At 40.0% G+C, this 26,464-nt stretch overlaps 2 protein-coding genes across 2 annotated transcripts; one reads left to right on the top strand and one right to left on the bottom strand.

Annotated features, from left to right (window-relative positions):
- Window positions 1-350: 350 nt before the first annotated feature.
- Window positions 351-7,387, bottom strand: LIG4 (DNA ligase 4). The gene is made up of 2 exons (XM_081299070.1): window positions 7,321-7,387; window positions 351-4,295 (listed from the first exon to the last, which is right to left on the bottom strand). Exon 2 carries the CDS (start codon window positions 4,268-4,270, stop codon window positions 1,535-1,537), a length of 2,736 nt encoding a protein of 911 aa, XP_081155196.1. The 5' UTR covers window positions 4,271-4,295; window positions 7,321-7,387; the 3' UTR covers window positions 351-1,534.
- Window positions 7,388-10,442: 3,055 nt separating this feature from the next.
- ABHD13 (abhydrolase domain containing 13) lies at window positions 10,443-23,883 on the top strand. Its single transcript, XM_081293738.1, has 2 exons — window positions 10,443-10,582; window positions 21,509-23,883. The coding sequence occupies exon 2, from the start codon at window positions 21,529-21,531 to the stop codon at window positions 22,540-22,542; it is 1,014 nt and encodes a 337-aa protein (XP_081149864.1). The 5' UTR covers window positions 10,443-10,582; window positions 21,509-21,528; the 3' UTR covers window positions 22,543-23,883.
- The last annotated feature ends 2,581 nt before the right edge of the window (window positions 23,884-26,464 follow it).

Here is a 26,464-nt window from a genome sequence, read left to right as displayed (position 1 = left end):
TGGAAATGTATATAGTTAGATATAGGAACTGTAGTTCAGCAAAGAAATGAGGGCTAAAGAAATGTGGGAGTTGTCAGTACACGGGAAGCCACGGGGACAGAATACCTACACAGGGAATTAAAGTACAGAACAGGTTCAGCAATGAGAAACTGAACCTCCCGCGTTTGGAGATGGGGAAGAGGAGAGGAAGCAAGAAAATCACCTTCACTGGGGTTTTTAAACACATATTTTACTGAAAAATACCTAAGAAACAGCATTTCCACTTCTAAGGACTATATCCCCCAAACTCATAATGACACTATGAAGATTTATCACACTGCTTCACAGGAAATAAAAAAAGGGAAAGAAAAATAAAAATAGAGCAAGCTCTGTGAAACAATCCAAGCCCGAGCAATAATCGCTAACCAGATACATCACAGTGCATCCAAGAATGCGCACAGCCACCAAACAGGAGGCAGGCAGGCAGGCAGGTTCCAGTGACCAGAAACAGCCTGAGGACTCCCAAGAGGTGACAGCATTGCGGCTGGCTTTACATCTGGGAGCTGCACTTCCCTTACGATGAAAACCTCCACAGGTAATATGATCTTTGGTGGCAAAATAATGGGCTTTCACCCTCAACACACTTACATGTATTCAAAAAAATTTCCCATTAGACAAAAAAGTACAAGTTTTAAATTTATAAACGCTCATTCCATAACATGACACACGAAGTACTTTGAAAAGGAACTTGATTCAAACCAGTTAAAACTTATATTGACAGCACAAAATCTGACAGAAAATAACTACTGAGGAGTTTTCAAAATAAAGATAAATAAAACATTATTTTAATATATTAAATACTTTATTTAAATCAAGTATAAAAATAACACATTTGTTCTATTGTTTCACAAAACTTCTAATATCACATTATCTACACACAGTATCACGAGTACCAAATTCCATTCATTTCGACAATCATGAAAGAATATTTTTAAATATAGGCTGTATTTCAAAATTTGATATATAAATACAGATAAAAAGTGTATTATACACATTGACTTTAAATAATCTATTTACAAAAGCTATTTTAAAAAAGCCAAAGCAATTTACTGGTCTCTGAAGAAAATTATGACACACATGCCATTTGACACCTACTCAATGGATCACACCTAGAAAACTACTTGGTGAATACTATATACTGGAATACAAATTCACATAAAATTACTTGATTTAAAATCTGTTCAATTTTAGAATAAAAAATTAAATGTAGGCTCACTTTTAAAATTGCAATTTTTACTGGGTGCAGTGGCACACACCTGTAATCCCAGTGCTCAGGAAGCTGAGGCAGGAGGATCATAAAATACTATACTACTAAGAGAATTTCTTGGCTTTGGGTCATTCCATTTCTTTCCTCTTAAAAGTTAAAAAGTATTATTAGATACAGTAAAACAATTTTAAGTATAGATTAAAAAAAGCAAAATGCAGCCTGCCACTTCTTCATTTCTGCATATTGCAATGGGTCTACCAGATCCAAGGCCTTCCTAAGAAAGCTGGCTTATATCAAATACTGATTTTCTTCCTGTAACTCACACTTGTCTACCGAGTCAGTTACCCAGCGTTCTTGAAGAATCTTAAACTTCTTCTTAAGAGTTCTTCTAAAAGCTTTAAAATCCGAAACACGACTGCGATCCTCCCCAACAATTACATGGGACACTCCCTCAGCTAAGTGAGCAGCCACCTTTGCCCCATGGAACCGGAGCTCCAAGGCGCTGATGGCTAATCTCGTTCCCTCGATTCTGGTACTCGAGTCATTAATAACAGTGTACATGTCCACATAAATGGTGTGGTGTCGAAACATACTGAGAGGAGAGCAGTCCCAGGAGTATCGATACTCCAAATCAGCAATCACAGAGGCCATTTCTTCAGGAGTCTGTTCATTAGAATTTTTAATTCCTGAGAACACTTCTTTCAGTAGGTTCAAATCTGTATCAACAAAATAACTATCACCATAGTGATCATATTCATGGGAAAAATGCTGTTTTGTTGATGGGCACATGTGAATCATAAATCGAGGCTGCCATGGAACACAGCTTTTGGTCTCAAAACATTCTAAAAGCCACGCAGGCTTGACAACATCATGTGTATCAGAAGAAATAATGTTTTTCACTCTGATGTTCTCAGAACCTGCAATTACACAGTATGTGTCTGGGCCTGGATTCTGTACAATATAGCCACCAAACTCTGCAATTCTGTTCTCCAGGTCAGGCTTTGGATGGCTGTCTGTTCCACTCATAACACAAAACTCGACATCTTCAAATATATTGGAAACTTTGCTAACGTTAGAAAGGTTAGGTGCCTTTAGGTGTTCAATGATTCCAATAGCCTTCTTCACCTTTGGGGGAGCTCTCCGCTTTTTTTCTCGTGGTTCATCATCTCCACCTGGGCAAAAGTGCTTCGAAGCGAGCTTTCCAGAGGCCTTCCCCCGCAGCTGTTCTAAGTCCTCCAGGGTCATGCACTCATGCCACTCCTTGTCATCCCTGATCTTCTCAATCCGCGGAAAACGCAACGTGCAGCCAGTTCTGTACATATCACTGGGGACAATCTCTGCGGCCTTAACCTGAACGATGACAGAATTGCAAGGCTCGATGTACACTTCTGGCTTCTCTGTTCCACACAAAATGCTGCCTGGTGGAGCTTTTCTATGAAAAGCTTTCCAGTACTTGGCCAATTTCAAACCTAGATCATACAGTTCTTTCATGGTGTATCCTGAGCCAACACGACAGAGAGTATGAAACACAGACGGCTTCTTACCAGGAGGGGGCTTCTCTGCTACTGCACACAAAAAATGAGACATCATTCCACCCCGCAAACCTTTACCCCAATAGCCTCCCACAATTAAGATATCTAATTCGTCCATTAGTCCAGTGACATACTCGGGCTTAATTTTTAACCATCCTTCACCTCTTTTGTCTGGCTTGTAAATGGACAAGGGATGTTTTATCATGATTCCCTCGTCTCTCTTATCTATTGCTTCATTCAATGCATCGATGACTTCATTCTTGGTATGAGCTTGTGCTTTCTGCACTATCTCCACCCGACCTGGTATTGGTGTAAAGGTACTGCCAAGGATCTCATACCTTTTCCTCAGGATCTCACGTCCTAGCTTTTTATTATTAACCATCAACACGTCAAAAACACAATAACAAGTCTGCAGATCAGAATCTTCCACCATCCTTTTAATATCAAACTTATTGCCCTTTTGCATAAAAGTCTGTGTGTTCGGGTTGTAGGCCATCATCTCTCCATCAAGGATACAGGTTTGCACATCTGGCTGGAATGCATTATGAATGAATGGGGTGAGAGAACCCTCTTGCGGAGAGGCACCAAACTGTTCAGTGTAGTTATAGCCATTTCGGGAAAAATACTGATAAACATCGCCATCTTTGTGCATCTGCATCCGCTCACCATCAAGTTTGGTTTCGATATAGAAACTCTGGTGTCTCATGTCCTTCTCGATGTGCTCAATGTTTGCTATTGCAGCTAGCATTGGTTTGAAGGCAGAAAACAAAGTGATGGAAATGTCAGTGAGTCCTACAGAGGGATCATGCAGCTGTGTGCAGACTTTTTCCAGATCCGTGGTAACATTATGCAATTCGACAGCATCGCTGTGAAAAACAGAAAATATAGTTTGCTGACTAACACCAAGCTTTAAGTCCTTCACAATCATTCGTATGAGCCACTTTTGTTCCAATGCTGAACTCTGAGTTATAAGCTGAAGAAGACTCTTTTTCACCAAGTCTTTTCTTTTGGCAGAATTATTGCTGGCAACAGAATCTAAAAGTTCATTTACTTGCTGTATGGTCAAACTTCCTTTTTGCAAACATCGGGGCTTCAGCACAAAGTAGGCAATCATTGCAAAGTCCCCAGCCTCTCCACGCGTCCCAGTGGGGGTCCTGTAATTGAGGAGCTTAAGGGCATCTTTCCCTTCCCTCGGCAAATTAAGCAATTCAATATAAAGCTTGGCCAGCATAGTTTCTTTGATTCCATAAGCCATTCTCTCTCGTTCTAGCTGAGGAAGAATAAGTCTCATGGCTGGATAAAAAGAATCTGTAACATTTTTTTGGTTCTTATGAAGTGCATCATGAAATTTTCTCCAAGAATCTAAAAATTCCTTGAAGTGTCTGATTTTTTCTACACGTCCTTTACTTTTCTGTATTCGCTCTAAAGTTGAACATAAATCTGCAAAGGGAACATGAGATGCAACAGTCTGTGGAGTTTGTGAGGCAGCCATGGAAGCAGTGGATCCTTTGGTTTAACTAATGATGCAAAAAGAATAAGAGAAATGTAAAATTCAGCTAAGTATTTAACATAATGACCTTACAGAGATCACCTGTTTCATAGTAAATATTTATTAATGCTTAGTAAATGAAAATGTATCAATTCTATATAAGACATACGAAATGTGTTTCAACCTCTACATATAATAACCATTTTACTTAAACCTAACTTGCATGTTAACAGTATAACTTCCTCCATTTCCTGAAATTATAACAATGAAAAATAATTTTGATCTTTCTCCCTAAATGCCAACATTCATTGAATCAATTCTTTCATTGCTTACTTATTTACCACATAATATAAAAGAAAAATGCTAATAATAAAGGTAGAAAAACAAAACCAGAAACAATACACTTCATTTGTAGGTCATGAAGGAAGGTCTGCCTTTTCATGTACCTTTTTCCTCAAACTACACTGCCCAAAACAGATGTTCTTTAACACATAACTCCCACACTGAATTGAAATTTGACTTCCTAGGAATTTTGAAACCCTAATCATAGATAAGGTCTTTGACAAAACACTTGTATCTGTCTACTCTCACTTCTTCCTGATAGCTACGCAAAATCATTCCAGCATTCAAGACCTAATTCAGAATTCTCTCCCCATGAATTCTTCACTTTAACTATCCATTTCATCACAGGTACTTGCAGATTTATAAACACAAATTCATTAGCACACTATATTAGCTGCCAGTTATCTCCAAGCACTCAGTGACTGCGCCCACACCAGGCACTGCACTAGGGCAGATACACCATGTTTCTGCTTTGAAAGAGTTTACATTCTGTAAAGAAAAAAGGGTGTAATCAGAGCTAACTATAATAAAATGTTAAGTGCTTTAGCAAAAATAAAACAAAGTAAAATGTCTTGAGATAATTTTTTCACTGAAGTCTTCTAAAATCAAATAATAGATCCTTTGTTGGGTTAGGGGCTAGAACATTTCCTACAATGGTTACCAAACATGTAAAATTCCTTTGAAGTTCTAAATATTAATGTTAGTTTTTCTAGAATCTATAATATATCAGAGCTATTTTAATTAAGGCTTAATGTAATGCTAAAATAAGCTATTTTTTTCCAAAATAGACTTCAAGTAAAATGAGTGCTCTACAGCTTCTCTCGAGATCACAGCTTCTCTTGTCATCTCAGATCCTGTCTGGCACACCAGCATGCAGTGGAACCAGAGGCTTTTTATGAAGTAAAGAGCTCTACTATAGAGTAAAAGCCATGGGATTCCCCACTTCAGCACACAGATATACACCATCTCTACAGGCCAGAAACCATGTTGTAATTTCAGCTACCAGTGGCAAAACCATAGTAGCTTTGTTTGCCTGTCACTTACTAAACCCCTACAGTTGGTTCCTGGGAAAGCATATGGGGAAAGTCCTGCTGGTCTTATATGTACACACCAACCCACTAGTTGGGTACAGCCTGGTTCTGATGGCACTGGCAATGGTTCATAGCTGCCACTGGGCAGCCTGCAGAGAAAAACCATGCCCCTCTCAGTCTAATTTTTGACAAAGCAAGCCCCACTTCTACTGAGCAGTTTAGATCAAGAGATAAGCCCAGGACAGACCACTTTCCTCAGACTTTGATTATAGTAACTGCCTTCCCTTTCATACTCTGGTTTGCATAACTGACTGTACCACCTGGTTCTCTCAAGTGGATATACTACAGCACACACGCTGCATCTATAATTTATGTAAAATATATATAAGATTAACTTTATTAAGAAGTATTTGTCTGAATATTCAAATATTGATATAGTTTTATAGATCTGTTTGTAAATGCCACATGGTCTCAAAGTCAAAATTTCACTCAAGACTTCAATTGCTTTACAAAATGACAAAATTTAGGTAATGGTGTGAATACACATGTATCTTAAAATAACTATATGTACAGGTAATGAAATTACAAAATTACTATAAAAAGAATAGACAATTTTTGCGTATTGCTATTGCATAAAAAGTCAAATATTCGGATCTCAATTTTCTTTTACATGCACTCTAATTTTATTTTTTGGATTCTGAGCTTTTTAGCTAATTCTTTCCATTTGCAATGAGACAAAAAAAGCTTTGTTGTTATGCTCAATTCTGGAGTCTAATAAATACTCAAACGTGGACTATAGCTGTGTGATTAATATGGGACAATTTCTTAAAGTTTCAGCTTAAGAGTACAATGAAGTTTAAAAATTAAAAAAATTTTAAAAATTTAAAAAACTTTTGGAAATTAGAAGGGGGATGAAATCAGATCATTTTTTACATAGTGCTCAACTCAGTGCCCTATTAGGAAATCCTTGAAACTGTCAGTACTTTAATGTTTACCGATCCTCACAACATTTAAAATCTAATAGTGCAAAATACTGAGCAAATAAGAATGGGTGGGGGGAGGAGGATGCTTCAGTTTTAACAGTAATAAAGTGAAGCTTTCAAGAAGACTGGAAGCAGTAATCAACACAACGAATGCATCCGGCTGCTGCGAGATGCCACAGCAAAACCAGGGCCCGTTTTCATCAGTGGTCATAGAAGATGTCCAAGCGCTGTTTTATTGGAGAAAGAGGAAGTGGCAGCACAACTGAAGTCCCCTGTCAGCCCCGGACCAGCTGCTGCCCTCCGAGACAGAGGACTCGCGGGGCCAGCGCACCTGCCCTGGCACTTGGCAAAACTCTGGGCGAATCTCAAGAAGAAACTAGCGGCCGAGGCTCCGGGACCCCCAGGTGCGCGCAGCCGAGTGCAGGCGCGCCAGGGGCGACTCCCTCCAAGCCGGCAGCCTCTGCAGGCGGCCCCGCTGCGCGGTCTGCAGCAGCCCTCCGCCCGCTCCGAGCCCAGCCCCAGCGCGGGACCCAGGAGCCCGGCGCCCACGCAGGCTGGCCGGGCGCACCCCCCAGGTCCAGCCCCTGGCACGGGCGGCTCCGCGCCGCCCCAAATGCACAAAGGAATGGGGGCTCCGACCGTACGCCGCCGCGCCCAGACCTCGACCCGACCGCGCCCACCGCCGCGGAAGCCTCACCTGCGCCCGCCGCCCTCCTACCGGACGTCCAGAGCCGGGACCCGACACCAGACCGGAAACCCCGCCCGCAAGAACGCCACTTGCAGTTGCGAGCCGCGCAGGCGCAGTACAAACGCGAGGACCAGCTGTCGTGTCAGAGGCCGGGCGCGCGCAGGCGCAGTGGAGTTCGAAACAGCCCCGCAACCCCTGTTTGGCCTGGGGTGAGAGGACCCGAGTGATTGCCCGGGGTTGTGACTGGGAACTCAAAGTGGTCTTTGCAATTAGCCTACTACCCGCAACTGTGGTTCCGTCATTAAGCACCTGCTATGATATAGTAGGTGTGCTAGATATCTAGTATTGAGGAACAAAAACAAACTCAGTCCTTATGTTGCAGGAACTGCTGCTTTGCATTGAAATTTTGCAGTCATCTCTCCTCTTTCGCCTTGGAGAATGAGAAATTATCTATAACAGGTGTGGGGGGGGGAACCGTTAGAATTATTTCCTTTTAGGATAAAATAATATTGATTTAAAATCAAAGTGAGATTTTGCTGCAGTGGGCTATGATAATAATTCTAAAATGTTTTAACTACCATGTGGGATTATCTAATGTACAAAATCCTCATTTTACAAAACTCTCACTTAACTTAGTTCACAGTGCTAGTTTGAAGTGGACCTAGATCCTATGGCTTCTTCCATGTTAGCAACATTGTTTCTTTCTTTGTATGTTTAGTTTAGTGGAATTACTGGATATTTGTCAGAAATCATCTGTGATGTTGTAAAGCCACATGATACTGTTCTGTCAATATTATTCCCCCACCCCCACTATTCAACTTAAGTATCAATTTACATTGGAAAACACCCAACAATGTTAAATTAGAAGAGGTTCCATTTGCTGGTCACATGCAAGAGCTCTTGTCTACTTGTCTTGTTCAGTATTTATAGTGTTCTTACAATTTCAGGTGCTAGACTTTGTATTACTGAAATGAGAACCATGAATTACCTAACTAGACAAACCAGAAATTGATTCTAAGCCCAGCCCCCAATTTGTGGTGTGATTTTTGCTGCTTGGTTCAAAGAGAACCAAGGTTTTTCCACAAAGTATTGTGAGAAATTAAAAGCCCAGAGGCTGGGGATATAGCTCAGTTGGTAGAGTCCTTGTCTCACATGCACAAGGCCCTGGGTCCAATCACCACCACTACACACACACTAAAAAGTCCAGGGTTCCATTTTCAGAATACAGTATTCAGCCTTAAATTTGAAATGACTTGGGATATAAAATAGGCAGCTTCAAGTACAGCAGAATAAGAAGTTAAAAGCAGTTAACACTGGAATGTACAAATTTATAGTCCCTTTACCAACAGGAAGTGAGAAGCAAGGGCTGACCTGAGATAAAAAGGTGCTCAATCCAAGGAGACTTTCAGCCACAAGAGAACAAAGGGAGATGGGGACAACTAAAGGTAGATTTCTTTAAATAACCCAATAGGAGACAGTAAAACACCCCATAGTACTCGTCCAATGAGGAACCAAAGGCAGGATCTTGAGTTCTAGGGCATAAAATACTGGTAATGCTCAGTTTGTGCATCCTGACCACCAGGCACCCTGATCTTGCAAGACCATCATTAAAGTAAACCTTCACTCTTGCCTTGTGTATATTAGTCCATTCTTTGGCTTTGGACAGGTAACTTTTTCTCATAGTATCTTTTAGAGTTGCTGTGACTGTTAATTTATTTATGTAAGTCATACTTTAAGACTTTCCTGGAGCTTTTCATCTAGTAGCAAGATACATTTGTTAAAACCAACCAAACTGTCAGGGGACAAACAGATGAGCATCGTGGGGACATGAGGTTAAGAGAATAATTCTATAAAATGGGCTCACGGTGTGGACCCCCACATGATTTCTTTTCCAAGAGTCAATTCACCTGCCTGGCCTAATGGGACAAGATATGTCACATTCCATTGCAAACTACCTGTTAACTGCAAGAGAAATGCAGGCCCAAGATAATGTTGTTGGAAGAACCCGGGAGTCTTTTGTGACCAGATCCTGAAACTCTGGGAGAAAGGGTAGTTCCTCCTAACCATAAAATCTGTAAGAATGTATGGTTAAGAATCCAACTGGAGTCAGCGCGGGCCAAGGTGACCTAGAGTTACTATGACAGTAACTTGGGAGTCTTATGTCACCCTGTTGTCAAAAGTCAAGAGGTGGACCTCAGGTGGGATTCTCTGGAAATTTCGCAGGGATTTCCAAATCTGAGGTGCAGGAGAAGCAGGGCATCCCTCTCTCATCTGAGAGGACCCACTCCCTCCTTTGAGTGTGGCCTTCCCCATTCCTGTTACTCCCGTCAACAGGTCTAAAATCTGATTTGGTCTCAAGAATCGGAATTTGAATGGGGGTATTGGGGGGTGTCTTTGTGTCGCCTCAGTTTCTTGGAAGGCCCCAGTTGCGTAACAAAAAACAACAACTTAGGAGATTTCCTCTTTATATATAAAATAGAGCTTACAGAATGGGACTGGCCCTGGGGGGAAAGCGAGGCAGACGGGTAAACCGGGGTAAACCAGCTCCTTGCAAGGGTGCAATGCTGGTCCACCTGAAGCAATGACCTACACGACCTAACACGTTCCCGCAGGCTTGTGCTTTATGGAACTTGGAAAAACTAAATCCTCTTTTCCTTTGAAGAACCCTCCCAAGTGTGCACGATTCAGGCCTGCCTCTGCCCTGCCACTCCGCTCGTGGGGTCAGAAGGGGGACCCTAACAACCCCATGGGCAATCAGGATTTCTTTGTCAAAACAAAGAAAGGCGATGTCGTGGAGTCCCCGGGGTCAAGGTCGGATGGGCTTTTGCGGGGTGAGGCGAGGGGGAGAGTGGTGATCGCGAGCGCCTTTCGCGAGGCCCAGGGTTAGGAGATGCGCGAGCGTTAGCCACGCAACCTTGGCCGCAAGGAGGCGCTGAGGTATCTTTACCCTGTCGGCCACCGTCGTGAGCCTCTCGGCCCGCGGTTTCCGCGCATGCTCGGAAGGGCGGCCCGGGTCCCAACCGGGAGGACGGCGGAGAGCAGGTGATGTGGGAGCCGGCGGGGACATTTGCCGGCGACACTCGAGCGCTGGCCGGAAGTGGAGCCTCCAAGAGCCGCGCCGCTGGATCTCCGGGCTAGACCGTGGCGACGGCGGCGGCCCTTCGGCTGGAGGAGGACGATGAGGAGCGACGGAAGCGGCGCGGGGCGACGCTGCTGCGCGGCGCCCGGTTTCGTGCCCGCGGCCGACCTCGCAACCTGCCAGCAAGCCTGAGTAAGTGCAGCGGGACCGCGGCGCGGGCGGCGCAGGCCCCCGCCGTCGGCTCAGGGCCGGGACGGGCGCACGCGGGACCCTGGACTCGCCCGCCCGGCGCCCGCCCGCGCCGCAGCGCAGAGGGCTCGCCCAGCGCCGCCAGGTCGCAGCGCAGGTGTGCTCCCCCGCCGTCGGCGACGAGCTCCGCCTGCCAGTGCCTCTGCAAGAAGTTCTGGGGGCAGCCCACACAGGGGAAGCCACTTTTGCTGTAAATGTCTGTCATCGTTCATCTTAAGCAAAGTGCATACTAGTGTGATTGGCCAAGATAACGACCAGAAACAAGTCTTTCCGTTCAGCAGCTCTTGACCTGTGCGTCCTAAGTAATAGCGACCGAAGAGAAAGGCGAGTGCGGGATCCAAGTTTTCATGCTTGGTTTTCATCGATCCTCCTCCCTTTTGTCGTAGATTAATAAGTTATTTTTCTGCATGCTTAGATTGGTCACATGTTTGACTAAAATACTGAACTTCCTTCTACTGCATGAGAGTAGAATGTGTCCTTCTGATGTTTTGTGTCATATTATCCTACTTAGCTCATCAACCAGTCAATCACTGTTAGTAGGGGCTCACTATGTATTTTTAGTACATAGCAATGTCTGCTGCAGAGTTCAGCAGGATGAAGTCTCTGTCAGCAAGGAACTCACATAGTATAATAAACCTGCTCACACCGGCTGTAAGTCTCACCATCAGAGTTTACACCACCTGCAGAATGGAGAATGTTGGCAGTAGTGGCCCAAGGAGAGCTAGAGAATCTACCACCTGAGCCGATTTTGACAGAAAAATGAGGCATTGTCTTATTTTCTGTGTGCAGGTGGCACGGTCTTCAACGAGTCATTTCCAGTATTAAATCCAAATCTAGCAGGACTCCTAGTTGTGCGTACTTTTACTTACACAGCTCTAGTAGGTAATGAAATGGTTTAAATTTGTTTAAATAGAAGTAGCTATTAACACTACTGTATTTGATCTCAGCAGTGTTTGACTTAGATGTTTCATCTTCCTTTTACATACAAGGAAACACATATTTAAATTGAGTTGGCTAAAGTTACCTAGCTATTGACAGACCACACCCCAAAACACCCACTCCTTCCACTGCACACTCCTGATGGTCTGTGTGGAACCATGAAGACAAGCCAGCTTCTGCACCTTGTGCCTTCAGGGAGCGCTGGGCTCACAGCTCTCTTTCCAGGTATGCTGTAGTCCCCTTGTTGTCCGAGTAGGAGGATTTACTCAACTCAGTCGTCCTGGGCCAACAATATGATGTAGTGTAGGCACAGGAAACTGTTGGATCTCACATTTTTTTCTGGTTGTACCTCTGTTGTCACTTATCTCTGGAGAATTTATTTCTCTGTTTTCATAAATTTAGAACTCATTGAACCATTACTCAGAGATTCCAAGTTCCAATTCTTGTTTAGTTGACTAAAAGTTGGAGCCTATAAATACCCTATTTTGGAGTAGATTTTTAAAAACGTTTTAGTTCTTTTTCTTTCAATTAAGGATTTTTCTTCAAATGACAGACTTCATGAGACGTTATTACATTTTATGTTGTTGTTTCATAAAGGTCTTAACTCCTAAAATAGTACATTCTGCTGAAATCCCTTGTAAGGGTATAGTATTTCCAGGATGTGAAGTGCATGCATTTACAAGCTAGCCAGAGAATCCAGCTTTTTTTGTAGCATTTGTTTCATATAAAAAAATAAATTCCAAGGCTTATCCCTCTAGTTCATAGATTAAATTTTAAAACATTACCCATTTATAAGTTGCAGAATTCCTGAATTTCACTATCAACCTAACCTAACGTCAGTATTTACATTTAGAGACTTGTGGTTTTTCTTATTGCTTACCATCTTCCTACTTGCAGATATTATAATCTCAGAGCAAATTATGAATGCTTTGCTTAGTAACAAAATCTGACATTTAGTTTTCCTCAGAAGAAAGCAACCACAAAATGTTACTAAGTTGCTACGTAGTATAATTTTTGAGGTATCTACTTTTGCAGGTACATAATGCTCTCTAAACCACTCAGTTGACCTCCACCACCTCCTTAGAGGGTTACTGTTCATTTGTCCCATAGGACTATTAATACACACATTTTTCATTATTGATGGCATGTGGGTAACCATTAGGGAAATAGATAATTCATTCTGTGGTGTCTCCAACACCCTGATAGCAGCTATTTGTGTTTCCATTTCAGCTAGGCAGCTGGCACTGTTTCTTAACTTTCCAGTGATTATCGGGAGAGAAGATACATTGATGTAGGAATGCTGAATCAGTTCTGTGTTGCTTATCATGCGATTGTGATTGGAAGCTGTGAATTGCCCCAGAGTCATCAGTGAGCTCCATGAGGTCCTTGCTATCCTTGTGATGTGGGTGTCACAGTGACCCATGAACTGACTTTCTCCTCTTTGCATTCTTCACTTGAACCTGCACCATTGCCTTGTCAGTGATGTGCATTTTAATGTGTAAACAATTTTTATTTTTAGACAAACGTCTAACATTATCAATTTTAAGGCCAACTGAAGGACCTTAAAACATAATCGTGTATTTGTGAATTAGGACTTTATAATTCTGTTTATAATTGTCTTATAGCAAAATTGCTTTTTGAGAACTCATTCACATAAAACATTTGTAGCTTTCAAAGTTCTTTTGCCATTGGTGGAATCAGCAAGTCAAATATATATTTGCAATATGTTGTTCACTTCTGCAATTAAAACATAATTTGAATAATTAGAGTTTTATTGTTCTGACCTTCATTAAAATATAATTTTGTCTTAAAAAGTTTTTAGTCAATAGAATGATATATCTGTCCTTTTTACTCTCCTAGTTATTAAGGCAATGATTATTGAAACATGTCTTGTTGGTCTTCAATTTTTATTAAAACATTACTGGGTAAAGAACTTTAAATAAATTTATAATTTATGATATAAGGCACAAAGAATTTAAACAAACATACTGTGTCATTCATAATTTAAAGGAAGCAAGTTTCTTGGAGGGAAGGCAATAAAGTTAAGCAGTTAGAAGGTACAGTACAGGTCTCAAACCTTTGGTTTCAGGACCCCTTTATTTTAAAAAAAAAGTGTTAAAAATTATAACTGGGAGTTTCTAAGTCTATTACATGTTAACATAAGTGATATTTGTTTCATGTAAAACAACTATAATGACAAAAGGATTATGACATCGTTTACCATTTTCTAAAATAATTTTTAATGTCTGCTTAATAGAAGACAGATTCTCTTGTTTCTGCATTCAGGATCCTTGAGGTGAAACATGGCCAAAATCAGGCTCATGACATGTTGTAAATATTGTAATGATTTTCTCAGGAATCGTGAATGTTCTTTGGTGCTACTCCAACACTCACAGGAGTTGGGTCCTTAAGGTCAGTTACATAGTGGCTTCTGGAACCTGCATCAAATAGTGTTTGTTTTGATGTATTAGAATCTGTTGGTTTGTCCTCCAACAAATGTTTACTCATGTCTAAATTTGTGACATTCATTGGTCATTTAGTCTATATTGTTGGTTAAGACAGATTCTTCCAAATGGTGGCATGTTTAGTAGATTCAGAATTCACATTTGTCAACACCACCACCACAGTGGCATTAGAAAAGTAAGGAAGTGTTGGGGAGCAGTTGGAAACATGCTTCTGTTTCCAGAAGGTGTCTGCCAAACACCTAAGTCTGAATAATTGGTTTGTCAGTTGTTTCCAAATGAAAATATTGCCACCTAAAAAAAGCAGCCAGTGCAGCTTACAGTTCAGTTGTACTTCAGTATACAGCACAGGTGCTTCCTGTGTGCTTGCCATTTTGCGACACACGTCACACAGCATGCTGGAAAACTGTACTCATTGGTTGAGATACAAATAAATGAATAACTTATTGCTTCTTTGGTGCCATTCTTCAGTGAAATGAACTTTCCCCCCTTTCTTTACTATGAGCTTAGGGTGATAATCCTACGCATTAGCACCACTACTTTGATTCCTGCCAAGGCATTGGCAATTTTACCCATCATTGTTTGTATACTGTTAGTGGAGATGTCAGTCACTAGGTAAAGAACGTCTTAGTGTTATTAGGAGCTTAATTCTGAGCTTGTGAGGCCCAACAGTGTGTCTTGAGGACATCTAGGGGTTTGTAGTAACCTCTTGAGAAGCACTAGCATAGATAGATTTTGGATCTAATAGGAACATTTAAAGTTCACCAAGTTCAATTGCTCTAATGTCCTCTCTTTTCCATGTATTTAGATTATTCAAAAGAGCTAGCAGTATTTAGAATAGTTGTGCTGAGTGATTAAAAATAAATGACAGCTGCTTGATAGAAAAAGTAAGATTCTGAACGCTGGAGTCAGACAAACTTAAGAACCAAACAAAGCAGAAGTTTTCGCTTGGTGTCTGTAAGTAAACAAGCTTTTGAGATCCAGGTAGATGGTATTGTGAAGGTTTTTATTTTCTTAAGCTGTTTTCAGGACAGTTGTGATCTTTCTTTGATTTTTGTCTCATCTGTAACTGAATGAACCTGTGTTAGACATACAGTCTTGTTTATATGTGTGTGTCTCCTGAGTGGCTCAGGAGTTGCTTGAGAATTATTTGGCGGACCCTGAGCTATGTGAGCGTAAGGACTGAAATGCATTTATCATTGTAAATAGCCTACAGTGTCCACACACTCTGATCAGCACAGCAGGTATTCGCACATGTTACTTGTGGCATTGCCTTTTATCTTTACATAGTGTAGTAGGATGTATTGGGACCTGATGGCCATTGCTTGGGAAGAGACTGGGAGGCCATTTGTAGGATTTTCCAGTGGTCCAGACCAGATTTGACAGCTCCTTGGGGGCACACAGTGGTATTCTGAGTATTCAGTTTTCAGCTTTATTTTTTTAAGCACCCGTTTATAGAATAGTAACGTAAATATTTTTTCTTTCAAATGGAGCCATTTGTGATCTTCAAGAACATGAAGGAGCATGAGCACATGAGGTTATCACTGGAGGTCAGATAACTGTGGCCATTATAGTAGACTTCTCATTCAGCTAGCACTTCTAGCCACATGGTGACATTTTTATTTTTATTTACAGTCTTGTATGGGTTACTGTCCACCCAAACTTGAATTTAAAGACAGGAAGCATACAGAGCATTTCAGTTAACCATACCAAGTTAATCAGGACCATAAAATTCACAAGGGGACCATCACCACCTCTATAAGGTACATGATGATCAGAATTCCTGCACAGTACATAGGATGTCACTGATACTTGAAGTTCCATACATCAGCACTATTAAGGGGGAAGGAATCATAATTGTATCTATTTGCCTGTGCATTATAATAAAGATCAGTTATGCCTCAATAGATTTTTTGAGAGGTGCCAGATATCAGTAGGATCCCTCAAAACACATCAGTTAGAAAGCACCAAAATTATTTCTATGGTTTTTTCATTCTAATATAATATCAGTACATATTATAATAAGATACTTATTTTTTGCTTCTGTAATACATATGTAGTGACTTTTGACACGAACACATAATTCTTAGTATGTATGTGTATCTATCTATATATATATATATCTCGACTCATTGAATTTATACTTTAGATATAGTTGCTTATAGGCTATTTTTTTGTTCATAATTAATGTAATGCATACAGAACTTCAGCTGGGAGGAAGAGTTGTTTGGAGAAGTTTGAGACGTCAATGAAGTGTCAGATACTTAAGAAATAAATTGAGATTGCAGATGAAGAGACTGCGATTCACTCACACACAGGTGTGATAATTGAAATCATGAGAAAGTGAAGTCCCTGAGTGAGAAGTCCAGTGCGTGCGTTAGCCTTCTTTACCTGAACCAAAATAACTGAGGGAATAACCTTAAATAAAGATTTATTTGGGGCTTAAAGTTTCAGAGGTTTTAGTCCATTGTCGCTTGTTCCCATTGCTTGGGCCTGTGGAGGGGCAGTATGTGATGACCCAGAGCACATGGTGGAGGAGACCGTCCACCTGATGCTGAATGGCAAGCGAGGAATGAGAAAGGCCGGTCAGGTCCCAGTGTCCCCTTCCAGGCCACCTCCTGTGACCTCACTTCCTTCCTGTTGTCCCTACCTTCTAAAGGTTCCACTACTTCCCTGTAGCACTACAATTTGGCAGCCAAGCCTTGAACACATTAGACTTGTGGGTACAATCCAGATCCAAACAGTAAAAGGAACCTGAAAGGACGGACCTTGGGAAATGCCAGTGTCTAGGGGGATAGGTTAGAGAGAGGTAGGAATGGGAGCATATTGATGCTGGAGGAAGAGTCCACAGTGATCACCAGTTGGAGGGCAGCGTCTTACAGCATGGACAGAGAAACATCCTTCAGATACAGCAGTAAGTGAGCTTTACTCTGAGATTCATGGTAAGAGCTTGCTTCTTGGGTTCTCAGCAAGTGGTGAAGGAGTTAACTGGGAGTTGTTAAAGCCACATATTAATGTGTTTTAGAGATGTTTGACATGTGAGATAAGATCTGATAACAGGGCAAAGGCAGAATTGAGAAATGGGGATCAGTCAGCTGTTTAAGATGCAGGGGTAAGGTTAAAATTACATAGCCGTACAGATGGGTGGAAGCGGAGAGGTGATAGGCTGACTGTCATGTGGTCTTCAGAGAACAGGTCTGGAGTTTCTTCCCATTGTGCAACCCTTCTACTCGGTAAAAACTCTGATTTAACTTTGACCATATTAAAGTCATGATTTCTTTTGATTGTATATGAGGCTAAAGTGTTACCAGTGAATACATTTTAGTATGCAACAGAGCTTGTCAAATAATTCTCTTCCAGTGACACATTTCATAGATGCTTTGCCACACAGGACTTTAAAGGACAACCAATTACCTCATTTATCCTGCATAATCAAGTCTTGGGATCAACTGGACACTCAATTCACAAGATCCAAATATTATAGTGAGCCTCAGCCTCTGCTTTGTTGGATGATAAGGGCTAACATGCCAGCATGTCAGCTACCATCAAGTGTGCGTTTCCCAGGTGATAGCTCAGATCTGGTGGCAAGATAACACATGGATGGATGTGGGTCTGACCTTACTTAGCTGCTTCATGCTTATCAGGAAATAGCATCCTCTGTAACACATGGATATTGCATCTAGGAGTCAGTAAAGGATAAGGCAATTACAAATCATGTTCCATTCAGAGAAACCCCTGTTTAAGCTTTCAATGTGGTTGGGGACTCTGTCTTTGTCATCCACAAGAGCTCATCAGTAGGAGTCCTTTTTTTTTTTTTTTTTAACCACAAACAATGTTGCTTAGAAACACAGCTGATATCTCACCTTTATTACGTTTCCAGGGAAACTGCCGAAGGGTTAACCAAAGGCCAATTTTTATATGGAAAAGGAGAAAGGTTTTGTTAACCCTTCACTATAATTCATTAACAAAATAAACAGCAGGCCCACACCACGTAGGCTGCGGCCCCTGTGCAGTCTGTTCATGTCCATTCAAGTCCATGGCATCAGAACGCCGAGTCTAGGAAAGGCTGTTGGCCCTTAACACATGGCGCTGGTCATTGTGCTTTGCCATGGTTTCAGCTAGTTTAGTAAATAAAAAACCTTCCTGATATGAAGTGTGCTTGATCCAGTTCCTCCAATAGCATCTTCGAGGTATAAATATGATTCAGAGTAGGGAGGAGAAATGGACAAAAATGGGGTGAGGAAAACAGCGCAAGCCGTGAGTCTGACCCACCTGCAGTGGCAGCGTGTCAGAGGACACATGCCCTCAGAATGGATTCCTGCTGTGGAGGCCACTTCTACTGTAAGGTTTGGTGTTCATTCCCAGTCACTTGGAGTGACCTTTCTGGAACATTTTGTGGAAAACCCCCAAATTTCTTATTCCTAACCAATAAAAGACTTAACCAAATGTGCCATTTGTTCCTGACATCCAGTCTTAAACATATACCTGTGGCTTAGAATATTACTGTGTTTTCTTGGAAATCTAATAGTTCAGATAAGTTATTAGGTTATTCATGCATGAAACATTTTGATCTTGAGTATTTGTAGTCATTTAGGGATACAGTAGTGAAAAGGGAAACAGTTCCTGGCCTTAAAGATTTAAAGTCAGTATTGTTTACTGAAATTAGACATTAAAAAGGCTAGAAAAAACAACTTTTGAAAATTTAGTAGCTGAAAAATGTAACTATAGATTTTTATCTAAACAGATGTAAATGTATTTTAAATTTCAAAACATGCTTTATCGGGCTGGGGCTGTAGCTCAGTGGCAGAGCACTTGCCTAGCATGCATGAGGCACTGTGTTCAATCCTCAGCACCACATAAAAATAAAAACCAAATGAAGACATTCTGTTCATCTGCAACTACAATTTTTTTTTAAAAAAAACATGCCTTTTCCACTTATTTAGAGCTTTATATTTGTGGTGTTACCTGACTTTATTTAAAACTTTGATTTGAAAGCCAAGGCCCCCCATCCCTGATTATCCAGATAATGTGCTCCTCATATTTCTGTATCTTCCTTGTCTTATAATTACTCACAAAATTCTGGTGTTATTGATTTGAACAGAACAGACAGGAGCAGTAAAGCCAGAAATGCTCATCACAGAAGCAAAGTAGAGAAACATAGCTATAGCATTTATAAATGTTTTTATTATTTTGTTACTGACTAACCTAATATGCAGGCATTTTAAAAATTTTCACTCTTGAACATTCAGATTGGAAATGGGTGATAAATAGAAAGTTATTCACAGATTTTAAGCATGATGTAATGTCAATATGCCATTACCTACTATATCACCAAATAAATTATGTTTGAATCACTCATTTTATACCTCTGTCATAAATTCACAAATGACTTTTTGGTTTAGCTGTAGAAAAAATAGTAAAAATTTGACATTTTTTACCGTAGCTTTTTGGGGGGATGGGGGCAATGGCGGGTATTAAGGCGCTCAACTGCTGATCTGTACCCAGCCCTTTTTATTTTCAGACAGGGTCTCACTAAGTTACTGAAGCTGGCCTTGAATTTAAGATCACCTCTTTCCTAAATTGCTAAGGTTACAGTTGTGTGCCACTATGCCTGGAAAGAAACAAATAGTATCTTATGATACATTGTAGGACTTTAATATACACACAAACACAAATGATCCCAGACATTTTAATTCAAATCATTGTGCCAAAATTAAAATTATTTTCGTGTATGAAGTTTGTTTTTAGATATCCCTAATGAAACTTTTAAGCACAAAATCGTTCAGATATCACTTACACTTTAAAAGATAAAATGAAGAAACTGTTATAAGGGACGTTGAAGTGCCCAGATAAGTTGTGTAAATTAGCTCTGCCCAATCTGCTGATGAATAGCTTGGCAGATCATTAAAACAAACAGTTCAGTTCAGCACAGGAGGCTTATTATTCAGTCTATTACATCTTTGAATCTAATTGTAGGCAGGTTTAATACCAGCAGCATTTGGGCATTGCTTATAAGTTTTTAATCTTGGACTTTATAGATTGCAGGAGGCACCCCTGGTAATAAAACTTCCTGCAACTGGGTGGCAGTGTTGGTTTCTCTGAATCCAGAAAAGTTCCACTTGTGGGTTTAGAAAGATTCATTTTAATAAGAATTCTAATACGAAAGTCTGTTGAGTGAAATAATAGTGAAAAATCAAGTTCTTTAAACCATTCAACTCATTGTCTTAATAACCAAGCTAACTTGATTTTATGATGATCTTTCAGTTTTAAATTTCATATGTACTGAAATGCTTTTTTTTGCTCATGGTACACAATGAGTTTTTAAAAATCAATAACAATTATTTATTGAAGATAAGTGCAATTTCTTTATTGTGGTATAATAAAGTATAAAGGGAGATTTAGTGTTTTCAAAAGTTTAGTAAATAAGCCTAAGTAGATAAATATTACCTGAGAAACCTGATAAAATGGCAAAAGAACTCCAGGCAGGTTAAGATAGCTTGTGTAGACTACTATTTTGTAACAAAGAAAACTGTGTGATAGTTTCTTACTTTTTTATGTGTGTTATATACTGCAGTAATATTTTAAAGTTTTTCTCAGTCTTTTTTTTTTTTTTTTTTTGGTTTGCCTCTGGTTCTCAAGAGAATTACTATGCAGTTGTTCCACATTATCCCCCCCACGTGTCTATTGGTATTAAAATATGTTATAGCGATCAGTGGTAACACCTTATCATGAAACTTCTACAAGTGTTTTGTAGGAGATCCTGTACCTCGCAAAACACTGGCAATCTTAAACTTATGTTTAGTGTGAAAGACACATTATTAAACTTTTTCTCAAAAATAATCTTAAAATCAATATTCTAGTATTGTATTAACTAAAAACCTTCAGGTAGAAGGAAATATTTGGGGTTTTTTTGTTTTTTTTTTTTACTTATAATTTTAAATATAAAAAGATATTGAAAATAAACTCTATTGGCTTGGTGTGGCAGGGTTAGAATCGGGTAGTTACCTCTTTAGCAGAACTTGCCCGAGATGGACATAGCTTAGCAGCTGACGTGCCGTGAGCTTTGGGGTAGTGCATCTTTGCTTCTTCGCTCCTTTGCCTGTAGAGGTGGGACTATGGCCACATCCACTTCAGCCCTTGAACCTCCATCTCCTCTTTGTAAAATTGGGAATGGCGTCATCATTTTCCTGTCACATCATTGAAAACACATGAATGAAGGTACTTAGCAGCAAATAAGCACTTTTTAAAAACTGAATAATTTCAGTGAATATTTGCATTTCATAAGTATACCTCTGAAGGGTACATTAGATTGGAGATTGTTGTGAAGGAGTGGGGCAATGAGAATTACAGCAGCTTGTTTCTTGTGGCGTCATGTAGGCCCCCAAGGATACTAACTGCATTGTTTCACAGATCTTTAAAAGTAATGGGTATATGGTGAATTATTGATATCCTTTATCTTTCTCTCTAGGATACTTACGGAGAGCTACAATGGAAAAGTCCTGGATGCTGTGGAACTTCGTTGAAAGATGGCTAATAGCCTTGGCTTCGTGGTCTTGGGCTCTCTGTCGTATTTCTCTTTTACCTTTAATAGTGACTTTTCATCTGTATGGAGGCATTATCTTACTTTTGTTAATTTTCATATCAATAGCAGGTATTCTCTATAAATTCCAGGATGTATTGCTTTATTTCCCAGAACAGCCGTCCTCTTCACGCCTTTATGTTCCCATGCCCACTGGTATTCCACATGAGAACATTTTCATCAGAACCAAAGATGGAGTCCGTCTAAATCTTATTTTAATAAGATACACTGGAGACAATTCACCCTATTCCCCAACTATAATTTATTTTCATGGGAATGCAGGCAACATAGGTCACAGGTTACCAAATGCATTGCTTATGTTGGTTAACCTCAAAGTTAATCTTTTGCTTGTTGATTATAGAGGATATGGAAAAAGCGAAGGAGAAGCAAGTGAAGAAGGGCTCTATTTAGATTCCGAAGCTGTGCTAGACTACGTGATGACTAGACCTGACCTTGATAAGACAAAAATTTTTCTTTTTGGCCGTTCCTTGGGAGGAGCAGTGGCCATTCATTTGGCTTCTGAAAATTCACATAGGATTTCAGCCATTATGGTGGAGAACACATTTTTAAGCATACCGCATATGGCCAGCACTTTATTTTCATTCTTTCCAATGCGTTACCTTCCTTTATGGTGCTACAAAAATAAATTTTTGTCCTACCGAAAAATCTCTCAGTGCAGAATGCCTTCACTTTTCATCTCTGGACTCTCCGACCAACTAATTCCACCAGTAATGATGAAGCAGCTTTATGAACTCTCCCCCTCTCGGACTAAGAGGCTAGCCATTTTTCCAGATGGAACTCATAACGACACGTGGCAGTGCCAGGGCTACTTCCCTGCACTGGAACAGTTCATCAAAGAAGTGATAAAGAGTCATTCTCCTGAAGAAATGACAAAAACGTCATCTAGTGTAACAATTATATGATGCTCCCCTTTTTGGTTAATGCATTGTATTTTAATTTGTGCAGAGTGATAAAGAATGTTCATTTCTTAGAAGTGTGTTACGTCTGTACTTGTCTGAAGAATGACATTAAACTTTGAAAGGACCTCAGTGTACCTTTATGATCATCCAAATGGTTTTTTACATTTGAAGAACTGTGATTATTGGGATTATTTCACACATGTTCATCAAAACTTTCAATGTGGTTATATATCCATAACTTTAGTTTAGTACATCAGTATAATAGAGGTTATTCAAAAGTTTCTTGTTGCTTAAGTGACATATAATCTGTGTCACATTTAGGCTAATAGCTGGCAATGAATGAAATGAGACACATGAGCAAGAAACCTTTGGATGTAATTCCTGTAGTAAATATTGGGACAATCATGGTAAGAAAACTTAATTCTATAACTGCATTTTTCACCTTAAAAGTTAAAATGAAATGCATGATGGTATTTTATTTCTTGACTTATGCAATGCAACATTTTTAATGTAAATAGCACTGGCCATATACTGGTGTATATGGTTATCTGGGTTATATCTATTTTTATGTAAATTCTATTTTGTTTCTGGCAAGAAGTGGAACTGAGGCCTGTGTGCAGGTCGCCATTGACCTTTGCTCTGGTGGACGCTGAGATCCAGCTTTTTCTTACAAATAAATGGGACCCTGTTTTCCAATATAAATGTACCGTGTTTTTGTTAGGTACAGTCTGGATCATGGCATGCAGATAGAAATTTAGAGTCTTACTGCAGCTTTCTGTGCATATTTGAACTTTTTAATATTTGTAATTTTGGTGGCAAAGAGAATTTTAGCTTCTGTCAATTTTGTAAGTCTTAAGCTGAACCACGAATACCAGTCATAGCGAAGATTAGAACTTGCTTAAGAATTAAATTAGGAAGTCCTATTACATGATTGTACATACCATTTTACATAATTCCATATTGGATATTTAAGCCCCAGGACCTAGGATACACCTAACCCCACCAAAGGGTTATGATCATTTATTAGAGTTTTTGAAAATAAAAAAAAATATATAAAGCAAAAGCAAAAACACCTAGGTTCTTGACTTAATATTCCAGTTGCTGTCAAAGAGAGCTGTATCAAAAGACAGTTTGGGGAGTTTAGTTTTTAAATTTCGTACGTGAGGACAGGTGACCATGAGGAATTAGAGCTCTGTGACACAGCCTGATACCATGTGTCACAATTGAATGGCTTATGCAGGGAGCAGTGTGTAGACACACAGAAAAGTAGGGGGAATTTTTCTTAAGTCCCTTGAAACTTAAAAGATTTACCTTAATTAAATATATAAGCTGTGAGACAGAATTGTTCCAAGCAGTCCTTAAAAGTTAATTGTAACTGAGCTCCATGCATTGTGATGTCAGTTTGAACACATTTTGAATATTTTGCTTTCTACAAAGCAGCTAGAGCAGAGAAACAATGAGTCAATAATCTTGACTGTAATTTAAAGACATATTCCATGGAAATAGGGCTAAATAGCATTCTTATCATTGACTTTATGCTAGGATTTAGAAAAGATAAATAATAGCAAATATGATTTCTAAGAATAATGTGTTTCTATACATTCTTAATTATAAGAAGTCTTGCTTTTGAAAGTTGGTAGCACATATTACGGGAGGTGTATTTTGTGTCAATTCTCCACAATTGCAGGCTGCCTTTCATCTTGTAAATCCTGCTATGTACGATCCTGAGTAGGAATGTATTGGAAAGAGAAAATTAAAATGTCGTCTTTGGTCCTGAGCTCTCATGGCACAGCTCTGCCTGTATCCTTAAGGTTTCCTGGGCACTCTGCTGTTATGTATTCATGTAATAATCCCTCAGCTGCACTGTGGAGGAGCTGATTGACTCGGTTGGAAACATGCTGATGAAGTGTCAGGTTTTCTTCATCAGTGCTTTTTTATTTTGCCTTTTTTGGGGGGGGGCGGGGGGTATACTTCAGGTTTATAATCCTCCTGGGTTTTTAAGCCAGGACTTCAGATGTTATGGAGCTCTCGTGTACCATTCCTGCCCTGTCTCTTCCTAAAGAGCCTCTCTCCAGTGAGGGGCAGGGCCACATGGGGTTGTACTGTCTGTCTGTACCAGCTTCTGTATTCAAGGCCACTTGCTTGTGTGGAAAGGGGTGGAAGATAAGCTCGTGTTTCTAGGGGTCCACAAAGCCCATGGCATTATTTTTTTAAAAATTTCTAAATTGTAGTCGAAACACTTGGTCTTAGTAAAATATGACTTGTACATGAGCCATGCCTTCGTTTTGGCCCCATCTCTGAAGGAAATGAAGTAAGATTATCTTGTGTGTTCATTTCTGGCTCATTCATAAAATTCATTTGTGAATTACCTAGCTGCCCTTTTAAGTTATTAAGATCATTTTAGTATTTCCAAATTTTTAGCTTAAGTATGGAGAGAGAAAACTTATGTAGAAATAAAAATCAAATTTATTATTTTAAAGATTATTAGGACCCTGGGCTGGGGTTGTAGCTTAGTGGTGGAGCACTTGCCTAGCATATATGAAGCACTGGGTTCAATCCTCAGTACCACATAAAAATTAAAAAAGTATCGTAGCTATCTACAACTAAAAATATTTTTTTAGAAAAAGAAAAAAATTATTAGGGCCCTGTAATCCCAGCAAGTCTGGAGGCTGAGGCAGGAGGATTGCAGGTTCAAAGCCAGCTTCAATAACGTCCAGGGCAACTAAGCAACTTAAGAAGACCCTGTCTCAAAAAAAATTTTTTTAAATATTTAATATATTTTTTAGTTTTCGGTGGACACAACATCTTTATTTTTATGTGGTGCTGAGGATCGAACCCAGCGCCCCACACATGCCAGGCGAGCGTGCTACCGCATGAGCCACATCCCCAGGCCAAATTTAAAAATTTTTTAAAGGGCTGGGGATGGAGCCCAGCAGTTAAGTGCCCTTGGGTTCAATCCCTGTTAACCTTCTCCCTTGCAAAAGAAAAGGAAAATCAGGCAAAAATTGGTTAAAAAACAAATCCTGAAAATACACTGCAGCCAGGCATGGTGGCACACACCTGCAATCCCGGCAGCTCTGGAGGCTGAGGCAGGAGGATTATGAGTTCAAAGCCAGCCTCAGCAAAAGTGAGGCACTCAGCAACTCAGTGAGACCCTGTCACCAAATAAAATTCAAAATAGGGCTAGGGATGTGGCTCAGTGGTTGAGTGCCCCTGAGTTCAATCGCCAATACCAAAAAAAAAAACAAAAACAAACAAAAAACACTGCAAACTAAGGAACTGAAAACTGCAAAAACCACATTTTAATGCAAAGCAGTTCTAATGACAAAATGGACATTTCACATTGCCACTACCTTAAGTTTTTGCAAAGGGTTTTGACTAAATTTTTATTTTCTTTAAATGCTTTTCTGAATTCTGTAGACACATTACGGCTCTGGTAATAGTCACTGGAATGACCATATTGCAGTCATCACTGCTGAGAGTTTATGCCCTCTGATGCTCACCTATTCATCTCTTGCCACCATTGGCTTGGGTCAGAATGGGTTTGGCAATTAGCTTTGAAGGCCATATTTTACACAAATGACAGCCTAATAGTGGTTTACATTAGTGAGCCCCTCCCCTCCTTGAGGCTAGGGTAAGGTGAACTTTAGAAGGATGTCACAGAAGTCACTTTCATTTAGGTCATGATCAAGATCCTGAAATCCTCCAATATTCCCCTGTCCCTTTTCCTATTGTATTTGAAAATTATGGGAAAAAATAAAAGCTGTGAAAGGAAAATTTAGTCATAAGTAACTTTTGGATTATCTCTTAAATTCATGTATTTTCATATCACTCAGGTAAAGCTGGAAATGACAGAGCACAGACATCTATTTTTTAAATGATAAGGTAGAAAATGAAAAAATATTTCTGTTTATTCTTATTCTCA

Source organism: Spermophilus citellus (assembly GCF_964194105.1).
Source record: "Spermophilus citellus genome assembly, chromosome: 1".
Taxonomy (NCBI): domain Eukaryota; kingdom Metazoa; phylum Chordata; class Mammalia; order Rodentia; family Sciuridae; genus Spermophilus; species Spermophilus citellus.
Note: the sequence above shows the minus strand (reverse complement) of the source record. Positions and strands in the feature narration are given on the sequence as shown.

Coding starts and splice junctions, on each gene's coding strand:
- LIG4 (XM_081299070.1), bottom strand. CDS start 4,270: ATGGCTGCCTCACAAACTCCACAGACTGTTGCATCTCATGTTCCCTTT.
- ABHD13 (XM_081293738.1), top strand. CDS start 21,529: ATGGAAAAGTCCTGGATGCTGTGGAACTTCGTTGAAAGATGGCTAATA.